General features: G+C 35.8%; 1 protein-coding gene across 1 annotated transcript in view; it reads right to left on the reverse strand.

Moving 5' to 3' along the window:
- Positions 1-13,705, reverse strand: part of LOC131162343 (putative methyltransferase At1g22800, mitochondrial) — a 54,553-nt gene extending 40,848 nt beyond the window's left edge. Inside the window, exons 1-2 of the mRNA XM_058118709.1 lie at positions 13,372-13,705; positions 3,172-3,252 (exon numbers count right to left, since the gene is read on the reverse strand). Coding sequence (XP_057974692.1) covers positions 3,172-3,252; positions 13,372-13,533 — 243 coding nt within the window. The 5' untranslated portion in view covers positions 13,534-13,705. The remainder of the gene's footprint in view (positions 1-3,171; positions 3,253-13,371) is intronic.
- Between the last annotated feature and the right edge of the window lie 12,695 nt (positions 13,706-26,400).

Genomic DNA, 26,400 nt, shown 5'->3' on the forward strand with positions numbered 1-26,400 from the left:
CCCTAAGAGGAGTCTTTTCCTTAGCATAAAGTTATTAAGAGTAAATTTGGCTTGCAGGATAATCGGTGGGATGCTAATTTGGGTTTGAGGTGTTCTTGTTATAGTCCTCAAAAGGGTATTTCACAAGTACATCCTCTTTTACTCCCTATACAAATTTTATTGTGGAAATGGATGTTGTATTCATTTTTGAGGAGACATTTAAGTGGGGGGTTCTTCTCTTTGTTCATCTTTTCCCAGTTTGTTTAGAATGTCCTCCATGCACAATAAATCAATTTCTTCTTCCTTTATTTCTAATGGGATAGGTTTCTATTGGGATTTCAATTTTCATAGGGCTCCTTATTAAGTTTTTTGGATTGTAGGCTCCTTTCCCAAAGGAGAGATTATTGTTCTTGGATTATTGATTCCTCTAAGGAGTATTCTTCTTTTTTTTTTTTTTTTTTTTTGAGCATTTAACCAATAAAAACTTGTCTTTTAACTTTATAGATCCATTTGGAAGGTTCCCCTCTGAGATTAAGGATTTTATATGGGTCGGTCGTTCTTAATTGAGTTGAAACTAGCAATCAGTTGCAGAGTAGAAAGCCTTTTAAGGCTTTATCTCTGGATCTTTGTTCTCTTTGTTTTCAAAATTCAGAATCTTCTTGTCACCTTTTCCTTCATTGCTCCTTTTCTTGGAGGGCGTTGAACAATCTTTTTGGTTTGTTTGGAGAGAATTGTTTGCCCAGAGTTGCTGGAAGGGGAAAGGATGCTTCAGCCTTGTGAAGGAGTGCAACTTTTGCAGTTTTGTGAGGGATTCAGTTGGAACAGATTGCTCATATTTTTACGGGGAAGAGAATTTCTTCAGTTATGCTCTCAGATAGGATTCTGTATTTGGCTTCCTTGTGGCTTTTTGCAACTAGGTATTCAAAGGGTTTTTGTTTTCTGATTTACAGCATGATTAGTTGGCTGTGCTGTATTGATTTATTTTGGTTTCATTTTTCTTTCTTCTTGCATCTTTTAAGAAGAATTTCTTATGCTCCTTGTTGTACTTCTCTTTAAAAAATCTTCTTTTTTGTTTAAAGAAAATGTCTTAGGAACGGAAGGGGAAACAAAAACAGGTAAGATAGGGTGAGGACCAATTCACAAAAAAAATAAAATAAATAAATAAATAAATAAAACACTATGCAACTACAGTGAGCATGAGGTCCCTAAAAAGATGTCACTCAATGAAGACATGCAATAAAACTAATTCACCAGATACATCCAAAGGAACATAACCTCCGGTCTACAGTTACCTGATCCCAACAACCAGTACTAACACACAAGGAAGACAGAAATAACTGATCTTCAAGGCATAGTTGTTAAAGGTGCAAGGTGCACTAAGGACCATAGAGCATATGGAGCCTAAGCACAAAAGTCTAAGAAGTAGAAGAAAAAAGAGACAGGAGGAAAACAAAAGTCTGAGCAGATTCTAAAATAAGAAGAAGAAAGAAAGACAGAAGAAAGAATGAAAGAAAGAAAGAAAAGAAGAAAGAAAGAAAGCAAGTTGACAAGGGTAAAGAGAAGTGAAACCCTAAGCTAAGGGAAAAAAGCAGATAAAGAATAAGAGAAGTCAGTTATTGAGACTGAAAAGAGAGGGAGGGAGGGAGAAAAAGCTCAGCTTTCAGAAGTGAAGCAAAAAAAAAAAATTAAAGAAAAAAAACAGAGTTTCACCTTGGTCATAAAAGATGAAGAAAAAGAGAAGCATTGAGACCAAAAAGAAAGAGTTCAACCACATCATGAAAGAGAGAAGATAAGAGGAAAACAGAGGTGAGGTAGAATAAAGATCATGAGTGAAGCAAAAGACAGAATCCAATTGGTTGAAAAAGAAGAACCATATCATGAGGCAGCAGGGAACAAGAAAAACCAACCAAAATTATATGAGCCACGCAGTATCTTCAGGCATGCATCTCACTGCACCTCTTTAAAATCACCTCACCTCAGGTGACTTGAGGTGCTAGCCTCTGCGCCTCATGCCTAGCAACCATGCTTTTAATAAATCTTCTTTTTTCCTATAAAATTAAAAATAATAATAATCAATTTGGAGGAGCATATAATTTTTATCAACAGTGCAATGACTAGTTGATATATTGGCTTGTATATGATAATGCTCATACAATTCTTGACTTTTTTTTTTGCACTCTTTATTAGGGTTAGGGTGTATTTGGTTCAGTTTTGCCCAATGAAAATTGAACCAACCATTTGGTTTTCAAAAGTAAAGAACTGTTACTGAACCAAAACCGATGGTGTTTTTTTAATACGGTTTAGCAGTTAACCAGTTCAGTTTGGTTTCAAAACTGCATTTCAAAACTTTGGATCATGGGAATGAAATTAAAGCCTCCTAGTCTTGGCAAAATACCAAGGCAAGCCAATTAGAAGGCACACATATCAAAGTTTAAATCTAACACAGCCCAATACATTTTACAATGTTAGGGCCCACAGAAAGGCAGGCCCAAGGAGCAAGTGGGCTGAAGACGAATCAATGGTTAGGGGGCAATGAGCTTTTATAGCTTGATGGGAGGCTGGCATTCTCACATTTTTCCAATGTGGGATAGGATTCTCCCCATTGTAGCCCTGTAGCTCCCAATAACAACCGCATAAGCTGGTATAAAGTAAATAAAGAACAAGTCCCACATCAGAAGAGAATGGTGGAGTTGTGTCCCCCTTCTCCTATATAAATTCCATTTGCATTAAAGTGAAGGAATCGCTTAGCTAGCCCAACCAAATATTTGTATATAATTATGTATAAATTTAAATAGCTTTTTAATTAAAAAAAAAATACTGCATAAATGTTTATATATACCAATGACAAATAATTTTTCAGGAAATTTTTATTTTTGATTTATAAAAATATAATTAGTTTTTTCGATTCATTTTATTCAAAAATGGAAACCAAGACCGAAACCAAAAACTGATTTTATAAGAAATTAAAACTGTAACCAAATCAGAAAAATCGAAAACCTGAACCAAAGCTTAATGTGGTATGGTTTCAGTAGTGTTTTTGGTTTTCGGTAAATTTTGTACACTTCTAATTAGGGCGATTCTTTAGACACTGTTCTGTATATGGTTGGCAACCCCTTGCTGCCCTTTAATGATTTATGAATTTTCCTTTGCCAATAAAAAAATCTGGATATTAAGAGATTTTTTACTACAAACCTCCAAACGATCCAATAGATTCTCAGCAACAGTATCAACAAAACAATCCTTCGAATGCATTAACCATGCAGCTCGGTCACGCTGCCAAGGAAGAGAAACAAAACATTAGAATAGAGAAGAAAGAAAAACTCAAAAAGCAAAAATACTAAACAAGAAAATAGAATGACTGATGAAAAGATAAGTTGAAGGGGCCTAAACACAAGATATATCTCCCCACCCCTAAATATTGAACTTAACATAAATCCTAAGCCTAACACATATACTCATTCCATTAGATTCTGTAGAAGTGTAGATACCCTAATTTACCATTTTACCAACATTATAAATTTTTTTGTCCCAGTTTTGGAGCTATATACATATAATTATTATGGAACTGATGATTATGTCACATTTGCACCCTGTAGGAAGCCAGCCTCACTGCATTTGCACTGGATTGGTCATGGGAATAGACAGCTGGATCCATCTACCAGCCGCAGTCCTGAGTTGTTTTAAGAAGCTTAGATTTAGTGGGCTCAAATCAAAGTTTGTTAAGGAAGGCTGGCCCCTTAAAACCTCAAGTGTCTGCCTCATTTTCCCTCCTGCCTCCAAACCTTTGCCTGCCTGCCATCATCCAATCAGGCCTACATCACCCCTTCTGTCATTGGCTGAACTTCCATCATGCAGCATCCTCTCAATTGATCGTGAGCACACACACTGCAAAAGTTGTATAAACCCCATTCTCTCATCAACATTGGGAAACAAAAGTCCCATATAAAATCAAGGTGTTTGTTGATTTGGAGGCCTGTAACTGAATCAACACCAATATCTGCTACAGAGTAGAGGAGCCTTAATAGAGTTAATACACACCCTCCCCATCCAATAAACCCCCAACTTCCTCTTTCCTATCCAGCACATCCAAATTGCCCAAGAGCTTTTTTCTGTCTCACTTCTCCTTTCCCCTTTTCTTCTTTCTTCCATGACCTGGTTGAACTCTTTTCTTTTTGGTCCCAATGCTTCTCTATTCTTTCTTCTTCTCCTCCATCTCCTTTTACAGCCAGGTCAGACTCCCTCCCTCACCTCTACCCAAGTGCTTCAATTCTCTTTACCCTTCTCATATTCCTTACTTCTTTCTGCCTTCCTTTCTTCTAGAATCCACTCAGACCTCTCTTTTCCACTTCTCTCTTTTTCCTTCTACTTCTTTCTTAGCATTTTTGAATTTGAGTATTGTTACTAACATATTTACATATTGAGAATCCATTATATATAAGGCATTTTGCTCACAACTTTAATAAATGTGTGCTCGAATGAAGCACAAGGTAAGTTGCGCTTAAGCTCCAAGTGCTCTATGGGCCTTAATGGACTATTTTGCGCCTCTAACAACTATGCCTTGAAGATCAAATATCATCTGTGTCTTCATTGTGCGTTAGTCCTGGCTGTCGAGATCAGGTAACTATAGACTGGAGGGTACATGTTTCTTTGGATGCCTATGGAGAAATATTTTCATCCCAGGACTTCATTGAGTTTATTTCTCATATGGAGAAATATTTTCATCCCAGGACTTCATTGAGTTTATTTCTCATCTTTTCAGATGCCTCGTGCTCAATGTATTTGCCTATAATTTCATTTTTTTCTGGATATGTCTTCACCTCTTCTTACCTGTCCTTTTCTCTTTTTCTTTTTTCTACTTTTGTTTCTAAGACATTTTATTCTTGTAAAGTTTAAATTTGACATAATGATTGCAATAATAATATATTTATACAATCATTGTCAGGAGACATCCATGGATATTCTGTTTCTTTTTGCTACCTCCATATTCTCTTGTTTTTGTATTTCTCCTTTCTCAATAGTTCTCCTGTCTAAGAATGGGATGTAGAATAATTTCCATTCTATTGAAAGCATGGCTTCCATAGGACAGTTATATTGTTCAACACTGAGAAATTGTTTTGGATATCATTCTCTTCCCATTTATGGTGTCTTTTTTCTTTAGATTAGCATGCCTTAAGTACCATTCTTCCCTCTTTCTTTGGGTTTTTTTTTGGGGGGGCAGGATATTTTGGTTGGAGAATTAAATGTGAACTTTTTTACCATGGAATACTTTCATAATGTCCCACATCATTGTTAATGAATGGGAATTTATCAGCATATAGCATTCAAAGGTAACAACATTCCCATTAACCTGGACCTTTTTTTAATCTACACAATTGATCTCATGTATCTGAAAATACTTATCATGCTTATGTTCTTACTTTTTTTTGTAAAAGAAAAAATTATGAAAAGATGAAAGATTTACAAAATCTTGTGATGTAAGACAGTAAGCAGGTATTTGGATGGATCATTTTTACACAATATGGAGACCAATTTCAAAGAATAGGTCTTAAACCCAAATATGTCTAGTTAATCAGTAGTTTATTGCATTAGTTTGCTTCTAGTAGGCTTTTGTGTATTTTAGGGTTTTGTTTGTAAATTCATGTATCTTTAGAGGTATATCTGTAATTTACTGTATTTTAGGCTTTCTTATAGTGTGTGAAAGCCATATAAAAGGTGGTTATTGCTGATTTGGAAATTGAAGTGACTGTGTGTTTTCCCCCTTCTTGTGTCTCCTTTCCTTCCTCCTCTTCCTTCTTCCTTTCTTCTGCGTCTTTTTCCCCTCACCTATCCTCTATTTCTACCAAAATTCTCTCATTGATGTAATTCTTTGAAGCTGTTCTGCATCATTTGGTATCAGAGCAGGTTCCATTAAACCACACATTCTACTGCTGAAATTTCCTTCATTTCATATAACCCCTTCAACCCAACTCCATTTCTATCCACTTGTACCATCTATTTTCTCTTTCTCCACAATTCCTATATCTCTATATTCATTGTTGCTGTTACAGTATTGGGCAAATTGGAAGACGTAATAAAAATGTAGGTCTCTCCCTCTATTTAAATATATGCCAAGCACATAACAATGACTATAAAACCCTCTCACACTACTGGTACAGCAATAACAAAGAGCAATAAATGCCAAATGACTAAAGTAAGCAGTATCACTCCCCTCCCCTGCCTCAGCCTGAAGCATACACATCATATGCTCCTAGCTGGTTACAAATGTATTTAACTCGAGCACACCCCAAGGCTTCAGTGAATAAATCTGCAAGTTGGACTGCAGGCCTCACATGAGCCATGTAATGAGCTTCTGCACAAGTCTCCTTTGTACAGAATGACAACCAACTTACAATGCGTTTTGTCCACTCATAGAAGACTAGGTTGGAGGCAATATGAATAGCATCTTGGCTATAAAAAATCAACTAGGCTAAGAATATGGAAAACCAAGTTCTTTCAATTCTTTAACCAAACAAGTTCACATGTGGATTGGGCCATGGCTCAATACTCTAACTCAGAACTAAATGGGGCCACTATATTGCGCTTTTTTTTTATATAGTAAAATACCAATTTCATTAATAGATTAAGAATATACAGCCAGCAGAATAAGACATCTCCTAAACATAGTCTGAAAAATCCAGATAAAAAACACAAAGAAACAGCCTGAAAACTAAAAAACAAGAGAGGAAAAAAAAACAAAAACTAACAATTCAACACATAATGTCAATCACGCTGAATATCAGAAAAGGTTACCCCCCTTAAAATTACCCTGCCTCACACAGCAAAGAGAAGCCAAATAATGTACTTTTTCCCAAAACAGCAGATGTGACGACTTCGTCACTAGAAAAATACGTGCATTACACTCCATCCACAACCCCCAAAAGACTGCAAAGAAAGCACATTTCCAGAGTGCTGCCCTTTCCTTTTTCCTGCCAAAACCAACAAAAGAAACTGCCAAAAAGTCCTCCACAGCCTCTGAACTCACCCAACATTCGCCTCAAATACCAAAATAGCTTATTTCATACCCTCCACCATAGGTTATTTCTTACACTTCTAGGATGGCAACTTACCACCAACAAAACTTAAATAAAGGCCACAACCATTACGTAACGCCGTTACGTAATGGTTTTTTGGGTCACCGATACCGTTACACACCGCGAAATCGGTGGGAAGAAAAATCACGGCCTTAGCAGCCATTACAGACTGCAACCGTTACGTAAAGGCCGCTACGGCCGTTATGTAACCACTACAAGACTGCTACACCAAAAAAAATTATTTTATTTTTTACCTTTTCTTCTCACTTTTTCTCTCTCTTTCATATATCATTCTCAATATACCAAGTGGCAAGAGGGGGAAAAGATTATGATGAGGATGACAATGATACAAAATTTATTATTTCTTTAAATACTCGCAATAGATGCATTAATTAACAATTTCAAAATACTAACTTGTTAGGAAAATATATTTTTTTGATAATATTAGTAATGTGATATTTATGTTCTTTACTTTTCAACTTCAACCTTCTTTCTTTTCTGGCAATTTTATATTTATATTATTCATATGTCTTATGTGTCTAATAGATTAATGGAGTGTATAATGTATTTTGTTTTATTAATTAATTTAGCACACATAAGAAATTTATCAAAGATAAGAACAATGAGAAGTATAAATACGCGCGCATACACACACACACACGCACATAATTTTCTATCAATGGTGGTTTAAAACAAATGCAAACTTGTTGCCCTTACCAAATAACTTAATTACTCGAACTAAAGGATCCAAAATACACTAAAACTCTTTCTAAGAATGACTAAAAGCTTAAAACATGCAAGTACACTAATATGCACAAGGTTGTGCGTGCTTCAAAAAAATTCACAACCGTTACACCCGCTTCCCGTTATGTAACATCCGCTACTCCCGCTTCCCGTTACACCTGTTACCGTTACGTTATGCTACCCGCCACCGCAATTTAAAACCATGATATAAGTACCCAGCTGTGGATCTTTTGTCGAAAGGTGGCACAACCCAATCTGCACCCGTATATCCGTAAATATAAGTGTGACCCAAATCCTGATATAGGATATCTCTCCCAAGTGTACACATATCTCAAGATATGAATGACTACATCCCATGAATCTTCTTGAAGAATCAAGAGACTGAATCACAACACTTGTTGCAAAACATATAACTAGTCGAGTAACTACAAGATAGTTCAATTTTCCAAATTCCAACAAGTCTCCAGTATAGCCCAGGGTCAGCCAACAAATCACCCACACCTGGCACAATTTTCCAACAAGTCTCCAGCATTGTCTATGGCCAGCCAACAAATCATCCACATCTAGCATAAAGTTACTATAAGAATCCATGGGTGTATTAGCAAGTTTGAATCCCAACAACCAAGTCTCATCTTAAAGGTCAAGGACATACTTCCCTTGGGACAAAACAGTCCCAGACAAGATCAGGGTACATCTATACCCAAAAAGTATTTCAATGGTTCTAAATCTTGGTTTGAAAAAAGCGCTAGATAACTAGATCATCATCACCAATAATCACAATATCACCCACATACTCAACAAGCAAAGTGTTGTCAGAGGTAGATAAAACACAAAATGGTCTACCACATACCACTAAACGCCAAACTCAAATACTATACCACAAAATCAACCAAACCATGTTCTATGAGGCTGCTTTAGACAACACAATGATTCTTGTGTCAACACACTGATCTTGAATCCCCCTAGGCAACAAGTTTTCTTCCATATAAACTTCCTCCTATAGATTACCATATCTAAATAATCCAGAGGCTAGTGAAAAACGGTGGCTAAGGAGATGAACTAAGTGAAGTTCGGCAACAGGGAGAATGTGCTTTGAATAATCCAAATCACTAATATATCCAAACCATAAACTTTAGCATATCCCTTAGCAACATGGTGAGCCTTCAAAGCAAAAGAAAGTGACAAAATAAGTGGATTTATTGTCCTTATTCCTTCGATGGTAGTAGTGGACCCATCAACAAGGGTGAAAGAAGGTAAGCTTTATGAATACTGGAGGATGGGGGAAAAAAAATTAGTTATACGATTCATATTGTTAGTTGCGGCTGAATCTATAACCTGAGGACTAATGCAAGAATTATTGGATGACAAGCAAGCTGTAAGGTTACCTTTCTGACCAAGAGATGCAATGGGAGAGAAGCTTGCTAGGATGCTCAATTTCTTCTAAAATAGATGCAATATGCTGCTCCCCACTTGTTGAGCCCAAAGACAATGGAATTTGTGGTGGCTGCATTGCAACACATGGCTGTTTACCTTGAAGATCCCAATAGTTCTCAATCCACCAGCCAATTGGGCCTTTACCACGTCCATCCATCCCCCCACAAGCACTTGAACCACCCCATAAACTTCTGAAATTACTTGGTGGAATACCAGAATCATCTTGTGCAACAAAAGTAGTATTCTTGGAGCTAGAGGTTGAAATGTGAGAAGAAGAGGCTAAGGAATGTGTGTCAGATGAAGCATGAAGGATGTGAGAATAAACATTAACAAAGGGTGGAAAGTCTACACTACCAAGGATATGGGCCTGAACTACCTCAAACTCAAGTTTTAAACCCACTAGGACCTGAAGGACTACAATTTGCTCCTTTGCTTTTTCATCTCAGGGACATAATAGTGCTAAGTTCCTCGTGGATAAGCTTCATCTCTACAAAGTACCATATAGCACTCCTGTCTGCCCTTGTAACTAAAAGTACTCCAAGATAAACAATTTACACATGCAATGTTACTCGAATATAAGAGCTTGAAATAATCCCAAATCTCCTTGCGTACACGGTACATCCAGATGCATGCACATCCATGAAACGGACACATTTGGCACTCACACGAAGCTTCCAACAAAACCAACAACCATTTCTAGTGTGTCGCACATTAAATACTAAAAAAGGTGGGATTTTTTAACAAAATGCATCAATAAAAACTCTATAATACGTTTTACAAAGGGATACGAATGATAAGAATAGTTGAGGCCAAAACCTAGCTGAATGGAGACTCACAAGCCAATGTGTGGAGTTGGTACTGCTAAGCATCGACAAGCACATGCGAGCATGTAAGGCATGCTTCCACAATGAGAATTAGGAATGAGCAGATTGGTAGTGTCAGTCACTATGAGGTTGGTTTTGCAAACACTATAAGGATTCTTAGGGTTTCTTAGGGTTCTGAGCTAGTAGTGGCATCTAGAATTTTTCCAGCAAACTCAATGTTTTCCAGTGACTACTGTTCAGGTCTTCGGTGGTATGGACAACCCTCCTACAATGCAAACATGCAATAGTGCTATGATGTTTATGGTTTGGTTCAGCAGTCACTACAGCACTTACAAGTATAGATTGGACCATGCTCTGATATCATGCTAAAGTATAGAGCAAATTGGAAGACCTAACCACATGATAGGTCTCTCCCTCTATTTATAATATATGCCAAGTACACAATGATGACCATAATAAACCTTACCAATGCTTGATGACACAACAAAAACACATAGTAATAATGCTAAATGAGTAAACTAGTAAATAAAAGTTACATATCAAAAATTACAGTATCACTATTGCACAGTTAGAGGTGTAAGTGAGTCAAGCGTACTCGCGAGCTACTCAAACTCGACTTGTTTCAGCTCTACTCAAGTTTGAGCTACTCGAGTATTTTAACGAGTTGAGTTCAAGCTCAATAATAGTATTCAAGTCAAGTTTTGAGTCTAATCGAGCTTTTTAATTTTAAGATTTTTATATTATATACGTCAAATAATATATAACTCATAAATACATTAAATATTATATGTACATTATATTTATTTATACATGTATTTAATATTAATTTATAATCGAGTCAAACTTGAGTTTTATGAACCTGTAGTCGAGTCAAGTTCGAGTTTAACAATTATAAAATTGATCAAGTTCAAGTCGAGTTTCCAGCTTAACATTTTCGAGTCGAGTCAAGTTCGATTATTTTGTGGTATCGACTCGACTAGACTCAACTCGAATACACCCCTATGCACAGTTCAGAGCCAATAACATCTAGAAGTACAACCACTGCCCTCAAATTTCAAGCACCACTTTCCAAGTGTTGACTTGTAACATCACCGTTACCATTCAAAACAGACTTTTGGAAGGCCCTTGCCCAAATTTTTGTTGCCGGTTGACAAGCCAAGTGGCCCCATGTGTAAAAGAAGCATTCCCCACTTGTCAACCCTTCAGAATTCCTAAATTCCATGCATTATTTCTTCGCACCACCATCACCACTGGACTTACACCCCTCAATCTATCACCAGCCAAAGTTTCATTGGAGGACAATCACCAATGACACACATCCCCACATGATGGTAGCGCACAAAAGGAAAACTATCAAAAACTCTTGCAACTTCCAGACTCATGAATTAGTGGTTCCAGCAATGAGATTTCACTTTTTTCCCCTAATATTTTGATCTGCAGCATGAATTTATGATTTCGGACATGATATTTTGCGAGTTAGTGTGATATTTTTATACTATGAAAATCTACAAGTTGTCACTATCAGTATCAAGAATCAGATTTCATTGCTGCATTCTGCAAGTTTTCTAAGTGACATTATTTAGTTCCTACATGATACTCAAGATTGAAGGTGAATTAAAGAAAGTTCTTGAGAAATCGAGAGTAAGGTTAGTGGTTTTGACTTACTAACCTCCGCCCATTTTACTAAATGGGCCCTACCACCACCCATACCAGACCACAAAAAATCTCTCATAATTCTCTCAAGCTTGCTCACAACTCCTACTAGAATTCTAAAACAAATTAAAAAAAAAAAAAATACAAAGAGATACTAGAGAGACAAGCTTGGATAAGCATTATTGAACTTTCGAATGAGAAAAGAGCACCCTTCCAACCATCTAATCTCTTCAAAATCCTCTCCACTACTGGATTCCAAAAATCTGCCCCTCTATGATTCCCACCCAATGGAAACCCTAAATAAGTTAGGAGTCATTCCAATAAACCACACCCCATGACTGCTGCCCAAACTCCAATCCTCTCATCAGGGACATTTAGGGCTGCTACTCTCTCTCTCTCACACACACACACGGGTGCACACGCACTGACTCAAAAATTTTAATTTTAATATACTGATTCTTAATATCTTTTCTCATTATAATTTAGGCAAATTTTAATATTCTGAACTTAAATTCAAATTCAAATGCATAGGTTCTTAAGATATTTAAACAATGAATTTTAATAAAATACATGCATATCAAATTCATGACCTTTGAATATCACCCAAACAATATATTTGCAAATGCGTGTATTTGAAATTCAAGAATCTGAAATACATGTATTTGGCATTCAATAATTTGAAATACATGACATACACATGTTAAATTCAAATTCATGTTCCCAAACACAATCTGCCAATCCAAGAGGAAATACCAAGTCAAGAACTTCTCCTTGGTTCTGACCAAACATTTAGAAAATACCAAATCAAAAACTTCTCATTGGTTCAATAACCAAACATCATAGTATTTGCAACTGCTAAAAAAAACACAAAAAGATAGCGAAAATTCATGTCTTGCCAGAACAACTAAGGATGACACTATATCCCTAATTATGAAACTTTTCATGCAAACTTATAGTTTTCTCATTGAATAACACATTTATACTATTCCTATATGCCAATCGAATCCAGGTATTTGCGCAAGAACTCCAGGAATTGGACTCGCGCCTCCTTAATTTCTTAATCTGAAACATTGGGCATAGGGAGAAGTCACGCATGTGAACTATTCATGTAAGATAAGAGAATATTTTTTAAATTAATCCAACAGACATGAAATGCACCACTCTCAACTTGAATCCAATTAAACAAGAATGTTTATGCCACCGAAAAAAAAATCTATCCTTTGGCTCTGAATCAACCTCTCTAAACAAGAAAGAGCCTCTTTATTAACAACAACCTTTCTGCCAATTTCTCACTCTCATTCAACCAAAAGTGCCAAATTTAAAACTCTAAAAACTTATTCATACATCCGTTCCCATACTTGCAATCTATAGTGTCCCCTGAAGAAAGAACAAAGTCAATGGGAAACTGCAAATATTGCAACTAGAAATCCCTATTTACAGACCTTGTCACAATGCCTAATTCTAATCCGTTCCAAACGAATATCAATCCAAAATTTCCAATCTCTGTTTTAACATTCTACTGGCTCAGTAACTAAAAACCGAGGCTTTCTACCTTTCTGAAGGTCATGTTTTACCTTTACTAGCTGTCTGAACTATTAGAAATCCATGAGAGAGCAGTGTGAAAATCAAAGCCAACAAACAGAAGAAGAAAGATCGAGGGAACAAACTTGTTTGCGTTTGAGGTGGCGATCGAAGACCATGACCCTCGAGCTCTGAAGCCCATCGCTGTCGTCCGTGCAGAAGCGCTCAGAGAAGATGAATCGAGAGAGTAGAGGTCTTCTTCCGCTTCTACAAAATGATAAACCCCTGCCGAAACTGTTTGCCGCCATTTGCTTTCAGGAGGCCCCGTTGTAACTCCTACGGGGTTTGGGGTTTTCCCGTCCGACCATGACAGGGTTTCAACTTTCGAACATTGTTACGCCTGGACAGTACCGAGAACAGGCGACGGATACAGAGTCCACCACCAGTCAACAAGCAGGAGTTTTTTCCCCAAATGATATTATTTTAATTTACTAGCAATTTTCTAGATTAGTTTAAAATTTTATTTTGGCTTGATTATTTATTGCTAGCAGTAGTTTATTTGAGGTTAGTGTAACTTGGTTAATTTAACGTATTATGTGAAATTTTTTTTTTTTATTACTTCAGGTTTCCAAGGATCACCTGTCATCAAACCTAACCAAGACTAATTCTAAGTCTACACCAGTCGAGCCCACAGCCATCACATAGGAGATTAATCCGAATATGCAACACAAGTGATAGGAATCGAACCTAGGGTTATACCATCAAGATGGCCCTTCCCGACCCTACCCCAAGACACCTCTTGCGCCACAATCCACGGAAAACAGTAAGACGCTTCAACCGCTGGCTCCTCGAGGGCATCAACTAGAATCGGCCCTCCCAAGCATGCCCTTGCCACTTGATCATATGCTCAAAGGCTATTATGTGAAACATTTAGCACAACCCTAGCTAGGTTTTTGTTTGTAAATTTAAGGGTCTTTAATTTTTAAAAAATTTATCTAGAAAATTACACACATGCATTTGGGTTTAGATTCATTTGTTTAGATTTTTTTTTTTTTTTTGTCACTTTATATTGCACTAAAATCTCTTCAATTTATACACATTTACTTGACTTGTGCAAAAATTTAAGATTTGTGTTGAGGTTTGTAAATCTCTTAATTAATTGAAAAATATATTTTTAGGATTGTTTGCAATTGTTAAAATTATTAAATTTGCTAGAAATATTTTAAATTTAAATTAATAATTATTATTTGTTTGCATTTAGGATTAGGTTTATTTTGATTTTTTGCCATAGTTGGTAATTACATGCATTTGCTTTGATTTCTTTGCTGATTAAGAATTCGTCAAATTGTTGGTAAGAGATTTTTTTTATAGTTTAAAATCATTTAAATTGTATTACAAAATAATTTTTCTTTAAAATAAGATAAAATAAAGTCAGAAATTTGGGAATAGAGAAAGTTAGGGATTATTGATAATTTGCATGCATTTAAGTTTAGGATTATTGTTGTGTTTAGGGATTAGAAAGTTACGGTTTAGGGTTTGTTTTATTGTTTGATAATTTACACAGATTTATTTTGGGTTATTTGAAAGTTTAGAACTTAAGTTTTTCTAATTCCTAAAGTTTTAATTATATTATTCAGGATTGTTGATATTGGTCAAAGTCACTAATTTGATTAGGATTTTTTAAATAGTATATGTTTTTTTTTTTTTTTGCTTGTTAAATATTTTAAATTTTCTGAAATTGCTTATAGTTTTTTATGGCTTGTTATTAATTTTTTTTAGGGCTTCATAGTTAGAATTAGGGTTTGTTCCGTACCTTAAATTCTTAAGTTAGCTAGTTGTATGAATTTACATACATTTGTTTTTTGAAAAATTTAAGTTATGTTGAAATTTTAGAAATTGTTAATAGGTTTTAAGGATTGTTATTAAATTTGTTTAGGCGTGAAATAGGGGCTTGTTAGGTGCCCTAAATTATTTAGTATTATTTATAAAATATGGTTGAAAAAATTGCAAAATGACTTTTTATCCTTAAGTATTATTTAGACATTATTTCAAAGGGATTTAGGGTAGGGTAGAATTAAATATGGTTGAAAGTTCCTATAGGATTTCTATTACCATTTTTGTATACATCAATGAAGAAAACATGTGCAAGTCTAATAACATTAATGAGTATAGTACTGAGAGGTTTAAAGACATTTCTATTCAAAATAAGATAAAGTTACACAAATTAGAAAAGAAAATATTTAAATAGTTACATATCAATGCAAAAGGAATATGTAGTGAAAGTGATTTTGAGATATCCACCATTTTGTGGGAGGAAAAAATAAATCAATGTTTATGGAATTAACAAGGGAGGATGATTCAAATCTTTGCATCACATTGGACCCCCAAAGTTCTTTCCCCAATATGTACATAGTTAAAAACTTTGTACATCACATCTTCTGAAACAAAGGTACGCCTGGACCCCCAAAGTTCTTTCCCCAATATGTACATAGTTAAAAACTTTGTACATCACATCTTCTGGAACAAAGGTACGCCAAGAGGTGCTATGGTGAATGGAGAGGCATTATTGGCCCCTCAATCCTATGTTAGATGTGGTCTAGGTAAAATAGAACTAGGGTATGTTGACCTAATGAAAGTAGCGTCTCCTCTAGATTTGAGTCTATGACATAAGCAAGTTGTGCGTCATATGGAGTCATAGAAAATAGAGGAGTACATGCCACATGAGGGGAGAAGAAAGATATATTGTGCAACTTGACTTTCATACTATCTAGTCTATTGTATAGAATGAGAAGGACATGTACCCTACCTAACTATATTGCATATCACAAATGACATTCATAAGAAGAAAAAGGAGGAATTTGTTGAGGAGGGATTGAACAATATTAGTGGCAAATCTAATTATGCAGTGGGATTGCAATTGGACTCGTCACCTTATCATATCAGCACAACTCAAGGAGAGAGATACCTACATGACGTTGCGCTTATGATTTGTAGTGTTGACTTTGGAAACCCAACCCTCCTTGCTACAACTAGTGGACACCCTTCCTTAATAGGTCCTCCAATCCCAACTACATTACTTCAAAATGAAGCCACCTATACACAATCTAAAACATCGATTTAAGATCAAACCTAGCCCCACCTAGACCAAGTGTTGGGTTGTCCCACATCAATTGTGGAAGGGGTTGGTGATCAGTTATTAAATGTGAGGGAAAGTATCACCCCTTGAATTAGATTTTGGGGTTGAGAAGGTCCTACAACATCCAACACTGGTATCAGAGTCTGGTTCACCAACATTCTCGCTAGTGTGTCGTGTCGGGGGAGACCCCGATGGTTGCCTTGTTGGGAGAGACCTCGATGTGTGAGGGGAAGATTGTTGGGTTGTCCCACATCAGTTGTGGAAAGGCTTGTGGTCAATTATTAAGTGTGAGGGAAAGCCTCACCCCTTGAACTAGCTTTTGGGGTTAAGAATGTCCTATACCACTCGACACCAAGATTCTTCTTAAGAGTTCCATCAATAAGAAGGCATGGCGGTTGTGGAGGAAGACCCTATTGGCAAGTGGCAACCGAAGTGGGGAAATGAATTAGGTTTGATAAAAATTAAATGTTTGATATCAAGTTTAAGCAAATAAAACAACACAAACAAATACACAAATATTGAATAAATTAAACTAAAAGAGTAGGGAATAGAAAAATGAAATTTTTTTTATAATATGTGTTTTAGCTAAACTTTTTAAAAATATGTGGTTTAGCTAATCCTGCCTATGTCAACTTTATCAAGGCAAACCACCTTAAGGTTTCACTAACCACTTGCATTAACGAAGATAAGGAAACTAAGGGCTGGCCTGGGCATACTTTGCCCTATGCTAGAAAATTGGAGATCATCAATTCAATTATTCAAGAGGTGGAGTGCTTTTGGTTAGCCATTTTTTCCCATTCCCCTGAATGTACTTAACCAGTTAATCAAACTGTGCAGGTGTTTTTGTGGGGGAGCAGGAAAAAACCATTAGTGGCTTTGAAGGATATCTGTCTACCAAAGTCAGAGGGTGGGCTGGTAGTTTTTGATTTGAATATATGGAACAAAGCTCTATTGACGAAGACTCTATGGAACATACATGCTAAAAGGGATGCTTTATGGTCTAAATGGATCCACCAGAGATACCTTGCAGAATCTGATATTTGGAGGGTTATAGTTAAGAATGATGACTCTCCCTTATTCAAAAAGCTGGTGGAGATCAAAAATCAAATTATTCAGATTTGTGGAGGTGTGAAAGCTACCATTGATATGATGAATTGCTGGGATAATATATCTTGGCAAGGTTATGAATTATGGAGAATTAAAAGCCATAAAGTGCCATGGGTCAAGGAGGTCTAGTATGGTGGAAATCTCCCAAAGCATGCATTTTGTTTATGGCTAGGACTGAAGGGGAAGCTTCCTACATGTGACAAAATCACAGGAGAGGGAATAGATCAGATGTGTATATTCTGTAAGTCAAAGATTGAGATACTTGAGCACCTATTCTTAAGCTGCAAATTCTTGGATGAAGTATGGGGTGGCATAAGAAGATGGATAGGATTAAGGAGACCCATGTCAACGATTAAGGTTGTGGTTAAGTGGCTGCATAAAGAGGCCAAAGAAAATGGAATCCACTCTACAGGTAAAAGAATTGCACTGACTGCTATGGTATACTTCATATGGCATTTCAGGAACCGGAGTAGATTTGAAAACCATGAAATATCCCCTATAGAATTAATTAAGGTAATTCAAAAGTTACCTATGGGGCAGTTTTTGACAAATTTGATATGTATGGAATTGAGTACTACTAGCTTGATGGTGTGTGAGTATAATAGAGATCTTGATGTAAGGAATGTTTGAATTAGTTTGATTGGCCATAATAGGCACTTGGGGATGCCCGGGTTCTGATGTATATGTTGGATGGAGATTAGATGTCTATGTTGAAACTTGTTTTGGCCTGGGAATGCCCAGTGTACTTGTACATAAGTTCTTTGATCAATACATTTACCCATTTGATCAAAAATATATATATAATTCTCAAAGAATATAAAAATGATGAAATAAAATTGTTGGTGTTTCTTTAAAGATGAGCAAGTTTAAGGCACAAAAAAGATATATTAAGAGATAAGAGGAAGTTAAAGCACTTGGAAATTCAATATAGATAACCACTCTCAAGCTTTTCTAGGCTTCAAATATATAATCATTTTCTACCTGTTTGAGTCAATTTGTTGTTCAAATTGGTCGACTTGACTTATAGGCCAATCGGCAGAGCACTGGTTGTTAGAGTACAAAACTGACTATTGAAGTCTTTGAAAAGTAAAATTGATCCACCGCTCACTTGGGTTAGTTAACTGCTTAAGCTTTCTGCATACACAGTCGCTCGAGTATTCTGCTTTAGCCAGTCGGCCACCCCTCCTAGCTAATTGATTGCCCTTGGTAAGGCATCCTGTAACAACCTCAATTTTGCATTTTTTTTTCAATTTAAGCACTATATATTGTGTCATGATCTCTATGTTCTTAAAGATTTAAAAGTTAAACTCAATACAATTTAAAAGAAATGAATACAAATATATAGGAAATAATATCTTCAAAACTTTTCTCAAATTTTTAACTTCAATGGCTTAAACCTTGTAAAAAAAACTTGAACACAAAGTCATTAGCACAATATATTTTTTATTTTTTCAAAAAGTACTAGCTAGCTTGGTTTTTTCTTTTTTAATTTTAGTCTAGCTAGCCTGGATTCAAACACGAAATTGTATGTTTCAATTTTATTTATTTTTAAGGCATTGTATAGTGTGTGTGGTTTCTACCAATTGAAAAATGTGATTTAAAAAATTTTCTATGTGACATAATTTTGGAAAAAAAAAAAAAAAAACTCAAATGTGTACTCTGCCTATATAACACAAATTCTTTGTACACACAACCAGTCTCGAGCCCGAATAAAGGAGTAGGGTTGTGTTAGGTAGTTGAAAGACAACGTAAAACTTTGTCAGATCTTATTATCATGAATTCTTACCAAATTTACCTAGGTCAAGGGAGTAGACCAGGTTAATATAGAAGGGTGAGAGTTAATAAGTTAGCAGAAGAAATTAATACTAGATTAGCAACTTGGACTATAAGGACTCTTATAGGCAAAAGTATAGAAATAATGGAAATAATATTTAGAAGGAAAATTAACTTAGTCTGCCTTCAAGAGATGAAATGGTTAGGAGAGAAAGCTAGAGAATCAGGATTTAAACTTTGGTACACTAGTAAAGAGAAACATAAAAACAGGGTATGAATTATCGTAATCAAAGACCTAAAAGAGTAGTAGATGTTAAAAGAATAGGGGATAAGATCATTAACATCAGGTTAGCTTTAGGCTTTGAGATAGTACTAAACATCATTAGTGTGTATGCTCCCAAATAAGCTAAGTAGAAAATCTTAAAAGAAAATTTTGGGAAGATATGAATAGTATTTTACAAGGGATTTCAGTGTTTGAAAAGACATTCATAAGAGCTGATTTGAATGGTCGCGTTGAACAGGATAATATGGGATATGAGAGGATACATGGAGGCTATGGATATGGAGATAAAAATGAGACTAGTAATAAAATCTTAGATTTTGCATGTATTACGATTTGGTTATATTGAATACTTGTTTTATAAAAAGATAAGAACACTATAAAACTTTCAAGAGTGAGTATAATAAAAGTCAAATAGATGTATTCTTAATTAAAAACAGGGATCGTCTACCTTGTAAGGATCGTAAAGTTATCCAAAGTGAAAGTTTAGCTACACAACATAGAGTCTTAGTATTAGATATGCATGCTAAAAAAAAGGGAAGAAGAGTAATATAAATCAACACCATGAAGACTAGATGGTGGAACTTGAAGGGAGATAATAAAATAAAATTCAACGATAAAATGATCAAAGGTAGATGCAAATATTGTTTCAAATAAAATAGCTAATTCTATCTTAAGAATAGCAAAGAGGTTTTATGTCAATCCAAAGGAAAATACTGAACTAGTAAAGAAAGTTGGTAGTAGGATTAGGAAGTCCAAAAAGTCGTTGAAACAAAAAGAAATTAGTATAAAATATGGTAAAATTGTAGAAATATAGAAAATCTTGAAAAATATAAAGAAGCAAGAAAAAAAATGTTAAAAAGACTATTAGTGAAGTTAAACATAGAGCTTATGATACTTTATATTTTAAACTAGATACAAAAGAAGGAGAAAAAGACACTTATAAACTTACTAAAATTAGAGGAAGAAAATGTAAAGATTTAGATGATGTGAAATATAGAGACCCAGAAAAATGATAAATGAAAATGATAAATAAAAGAAGGGGAAAGAAATTTAAAGGGGCATCAGTAGGGGTTCGTCGACGAACTCATAGTTTTCATTGACGAACGTCCTTCTTGGTATCGTTGACGAGTACACGTGTCTTGTCGACGAGAAGATATCGAGAGTAGGAAATTCAAGCCATGAAGGGTTCATCGACAAACTCATTATCTTTGTCGATGAACATCCTTTTGCGTTTCGTTGACGAGTACACGTGTCTCATCAACGAAGCCATGTAGCTAGCAGCCTATATGTTTAAAATGGATTTCAGCGAGAAAAATCTCTTCCCCTCTATTTTCTCTCTCTAGATTTCGGTTCTCCACATTCTTTCTTCATTTTCGGCCCGATTCTCGCTCGAATCGACGATCAAAAGTTACCACGATGATATAGGGACAATTCTCTACAAGTTGACCAGAGCAGATTATTGATTTGGAGTTCTTGGGCACCACTCCAAAATCAGGGTAAGTGAGTTATTTTAGATTTTAAATGATTATTTGGGATATGTGAACCCAGAAAATGTGTTAGATGATAAATATATTGGGGTTGAGTTGATTGAACAGGGGATAATGTAATTTTAGGTTTTGGGGTTTTGAACGCTACAGGTGTGGTTTAGGGTTTTTCAATAGGCTTCTCAGGAAACAATTGATGGGGTAGATCAAGTTAGGTATTTTCAGTAAATTAATCATTGAATATATAGTATTTGATTTAGAAATTTATATATGATCTAGTATAGTTTTTAGGAATACTGAAGTTGAACTAAGGAAACGTTGAAAACATATTTAATATCATTTTTGTCAACAAAATATGTTTTTCTCGAGCCAAATAATTTATTATAGAATAGTACTCACTTATTTGTGGCATGAGTATAAATTTTACTGTAAATAATGATATGTCAAAATATGTATGGTTTCACAAAACAAACATCATTTGATGGTAGTTTTGAGGAAAAACTATAAACAATACAGAAATTATATTTTCAGTATATTATGATATTCAGTCTAGCGCAGATGTTGTGATATTTTAGCGCAGATGCCGTGATTATTCAACTGGCCTAGATGCCGTGAATAGATTTACATATATAACAATTTATTTAGAAATTATGATATGACAGATTTTATGCAAAAATATGAAGTGAGATATGTTTCAGTTATATATTATATGAAATGTACTATATAATATCAAAATCCCTGATGGACTAAGTACGTTATGAGCACGATACTGTAACTAGCTAATCAGATAAGACAGTGTAACCCTTGTGTGCCGACCCGAGAAGTGTTGCGGAGAGTAAGATGGGTGGACCAGGCTAGTAATAGCCGACAGTGCAACCACACTATTCAGAAAGTGTTGGGTCGGAGGCCGATTAGCTCAGAAGTGTTAAGGAGAGTAGGATACCCACTGTGTGCCGACCCGAGAAGTGTTGCGAGGAGTAGGATGGGCAGCCAGGTTGGGTGGGCAAATGCGTAGTTATGTCATGTTTGACTTAACCTGGTAGGCCAACCAGAGTTAAGTCCAGCCTACAAGCCGCACAACCCGAATCATGCGGGGTTAATTCATGATATATAGTTATCCATCTAGGGGAAAATCTCAGTGATATAAAGATTTAATAGATGATTTACATGTTACGGAAATTTACTATGATATAGTATGCTTATGTTTAAAAGTACAAATTTTCTTAAGTTATCAGTTACAACTTAATATATATTACAATTATATTACTTGTAGTATATGTTTATAACACGATAATACTCATGTTGCCACACACTGATATTAGTCTATCTCCCTTACTAAGTGGTGTCTCACCCCAATAATACAAACATTTCAGGAAATCCATGCAATCTAGCGGAGCGAGCTCCAAGATAGAAGAGGTTGTTAGTGCTACCTTGGCTGAAGGGTAAGTAGTAGGTTTGAGATCATGATGGATTTTTGGGGTATGATTGTAATGACCCGAAAATCTATACTGTTTTTTTTTTTTCAATTAAACGTTATTATATACTGAAACTTAATTTACTCTAATATCCTTGGATTATCTACTATAACATCTTAGGCCCCAAATAAGCACTGAGGAAACCCTGTTCATTTTGCACACCTACGCAGCGGAAAACATAAAATTGTACATCCATATTTACAATACCATAATTCAATAATTTCCCAAAATATACATACACAAAAACCCAGAAAAACTACCCAAAAACACATCTCTCTAAAAACACTTACCCCATGACCAGGGCAATGCAACAAACCCTCTATCGGTAAGTCTGATTTGCTCGTCTAGCTGGATTACCTGAAAAATGTTAAATTATTGGGATGAGACAACGCTCAGTAAGAGGAAATATGCTATTATTAGTGTGTAGCGAATGAGTTCTATAAATACTATACTGATAAATATTTGAAACTATAAAAGCTTGTATTACGATATATAATACAACTTGCATCTATTACAGTTTAACATACAACTATAATATCTGAGTTTTCTACTTTTCATACTTCTAGTATCATAATGTATCTGCTGATATTCTATAAATTTGTATACATATACATAACTGTGATATTTATCCTAAAAAATTGTACGTCATGATTTAACCCCTCATGACAACATTATGCGGTCCATAGGCAGGACTTAAGTCTGGTTGGCCCACCAGGATAAGTCAACTGTAACTCTACTAATCCTTAGTTCGGCCATATGCAATCCCTCCAAGGCACGGTACTAGTATCTACATCGTCAAACCGATCATCTTAACCCAATCTTCTGAGGAGCCTACAATCTCTCTAGGCATGATTGATGGAATCCTCCACACACTATCTGAGATGTGTGGTTGCACTCTGATCTGTAATAGTAACGGTACCATGCTCTGCTGATATCTGAACTAATTCATCAGGGTCTGATATTGTATAATCCTATTTTCTATATATACATCTTACTATTTCATCATGATTCCAAAATAACCATAACACCGTAAATTGTTTTGAAAATACTGTAATATCTTAACTGTAATAGCTGTAATAACTTATATGTAATATCTGAACTGTATAAGCTATAATATCATAGTATTATGGCTTTAAAATTCTGGGAATCATGGTAATCTGTAAATGCTATAAAATATCTATCTGTATATACAGTTATACACTGTAATTCATAATTCTGTAAAATCTGATAAAATATATTTCTGCATAAATACTGCAAATCATAATAATCTGAAAACTGTAGGATTTCTGTACTGATATGATAACGTCTCATGCTACACAACTAAATAAATAAATATTCCATATTCTGAAAATTGTATCTTCTAATATACAAATAATTTGCATACTGAATAATAATCTAGAAAAACATATAATTTATTGATAAACATTCCAAAATTCCTAGCATAGCATATTTCAATTACCTATCTGACTGGGAGGCTTGCCTCTAATTCAACCCTCACGCCCTCGACGTACCAACCTTAAAATCCTGTAATTACATATATTCAAACTCCTCAGTAAAACACTGAATTTCCCAAAAAATCATCATACTCACATTCCTATATCTGCCTTTTCGTAATTTCCTAAACTATAATTTATCAGGGTTCCTGAAAAAATAACCGATGTGGTCCTCAACCCATGCCTGCAGGGTCCCCAAAACACCCTTACCTTGAAATCATAACACCCTAATTTTACTCCACAAAATCATGGACGAGTCTCTTGATATCTCTTCGTCGACAAACACTGAGACTCGTCCATGAATCCTATAGGGAGTTCTTCGACGAAACCAGGGCATTCGTCGATGAACCCTATTTTAACCCTTTTAATTTTTCCTTCTCTCTATTATTATTTATTATAATTTCTGGGTCTTCACATTCTCCCCTCCTTATAAATTTCGTCCTCGAAATTTACTATCTGTCTTATATACCATCCTTTAAGAAAAATTGGTTACTTATTTTATTACTTACCATCACTTATGGTAGAAGAATACTGCGTTTACATTCGGGGTTCTAGGAGATTACAAATATATACATGAAAGAAAACTCTCCCAAAACCAAAAACACTATTTATTTTATAATCTAACATACAATTCATACCTTAACTATTCAACACTGAAATAAATAATACTGATTTTCTCTAAATTATCTCCCCTGACTACTATTGACTCCCATCAAATAACTGTGGGTACCTCTATTGAATCTCCTCCTCTAGCTCCCACGAAGCCTCCTCTACTGTGTGATTTCTCCACAAAACTTTTACTAACGGAATTATCTTAGTGCGCAATACCTGTTCTTTCCTATTTAGGATCTGCACTGGTGTCTCTTCATATGTTAGTGGATCTTTAAGCTCTATCTCTGCATAATTGATCATATAGGAAGGGTTTGGGACATATTTCCTTAACATGGAACCATGAAATACATCATGTATTCTAGACAATGCTGGTGGTAAAGCTAGCCTGTAGGCTACTGGACCCACTCTCTTTAATATCTCGAATGGGCCAATGAACCTAAGGCTCAACTTACCCTTCTTCCTAAATCTCACAGCTCCCTTCAATGGTGCTATTTTCCAAAATACCTGATCTTCAACATCAAACTCCAATTCCTGACGACGTGTATTAGTGTAACTTTTCTGCCAACTCTAAGCTGCACTGATTCTATCTTTAATTAGTCAGACTTTATCATACACCTACTACACCAACTCTGGTCCTAGAACTCACCTCTCACCCATTTCATCCCAGTATAAAGGTGAACGACACCTACCATACAACGCCTCGTAAGTTGCCATGCCGATGTTGGCCTGATAGCTGTTATTATAAGCAAACTCAACCAGCAGCATATACTAGGTCCAACTACCACCAAAATCCAGCACGCATGCTCGCAGCATATCCTCAAGTATCTGGACCGTTCTCCCTGTCTACCCATCAGTCTGAGGATGATATGTCCTGCTGAATGATAACTAAGACCCTATAGCCTCCTACAAGCTCCTCCAAAACCGTGATGTAAAATATGGGTCACGGTCTGAAACGATTGATATTAGTGCTCCATGGGGTCAAATTATCTCCTGAATGTAGATCTCTACTAGTTTATACATAGGGTAGCTAACTTTAATAGATAGAAAGTGGGCTTTTTTTTTTTATCAATCAATTAACAATCACTCAGATAGCATTCTGACCATGTAGTGCCGGCGATAACCCAGTGACAAAATCCATGGATATGTGATCCAACTTCCACTCAAGGATGTGGAGTGGCTACAACTGTCTTGCCTGCCTCTAGTGTCCAGCCTTTATCTGTTGGCACGTCAAACACTACTGCACGAATTCAGCTATCTCCCTCTTCATTCCGCTCCACCATAAAGTCTCTCGAAGATTCCAATACATTTTAGTGCTACCAGGATGAACCATGTACAGGGATTTGTGAGCCTCCTCCAATATAGTCCTCCTAATCTCAGCATTTGCAGGAACACATAATCTGGCACGAAACCTCAGGGCTCCATCCTCTAAAATATTGAACTCCTCTTCCTGTCCATCTTGCACTTTATCTATCAACTCTGCCAACTCCACGTCATTCTTTCGTGCAACTTTAATTTTCTCCTACAAGGTAGGTTGTACCACCAAATTTGCAATGAATTCCTGGTGATCACCCTCTATTAGCTCCACGCCTAACCTCTCCAATTCCATCTGGATAGGGCGCTAAATTTCCACTGCTAACACCGCTGCTCCTATTTTTTTCTTGCTTAGTGCATCAATCACCACGTTTTCTTTCCTTGGATGGTAGATGATAGCACAATCATAATCCTTGATGAGCTCCAACCATCTTCTCTGCCACATATTCAAATCTTTCTGGGTGAAGAAATACTTGAAGCTTTTATGATCAGTGAAGATCT

The sequence above is a fragment of the Malania oleifera genome, chromosome 8, assembly GCF_029873635.1.
Source record: "Malania oleifera isolate guangnan ecotype guangnan chromosome 8, ASM2987363v1, whole genome shotgun sequence".
Taxonomy (NCBI): Eukaryota; Viridiplantae; Streptophyta; class Magnoliopsida; order Santalales; family Ximeniaceae; genus Malania; species Malania oleifera.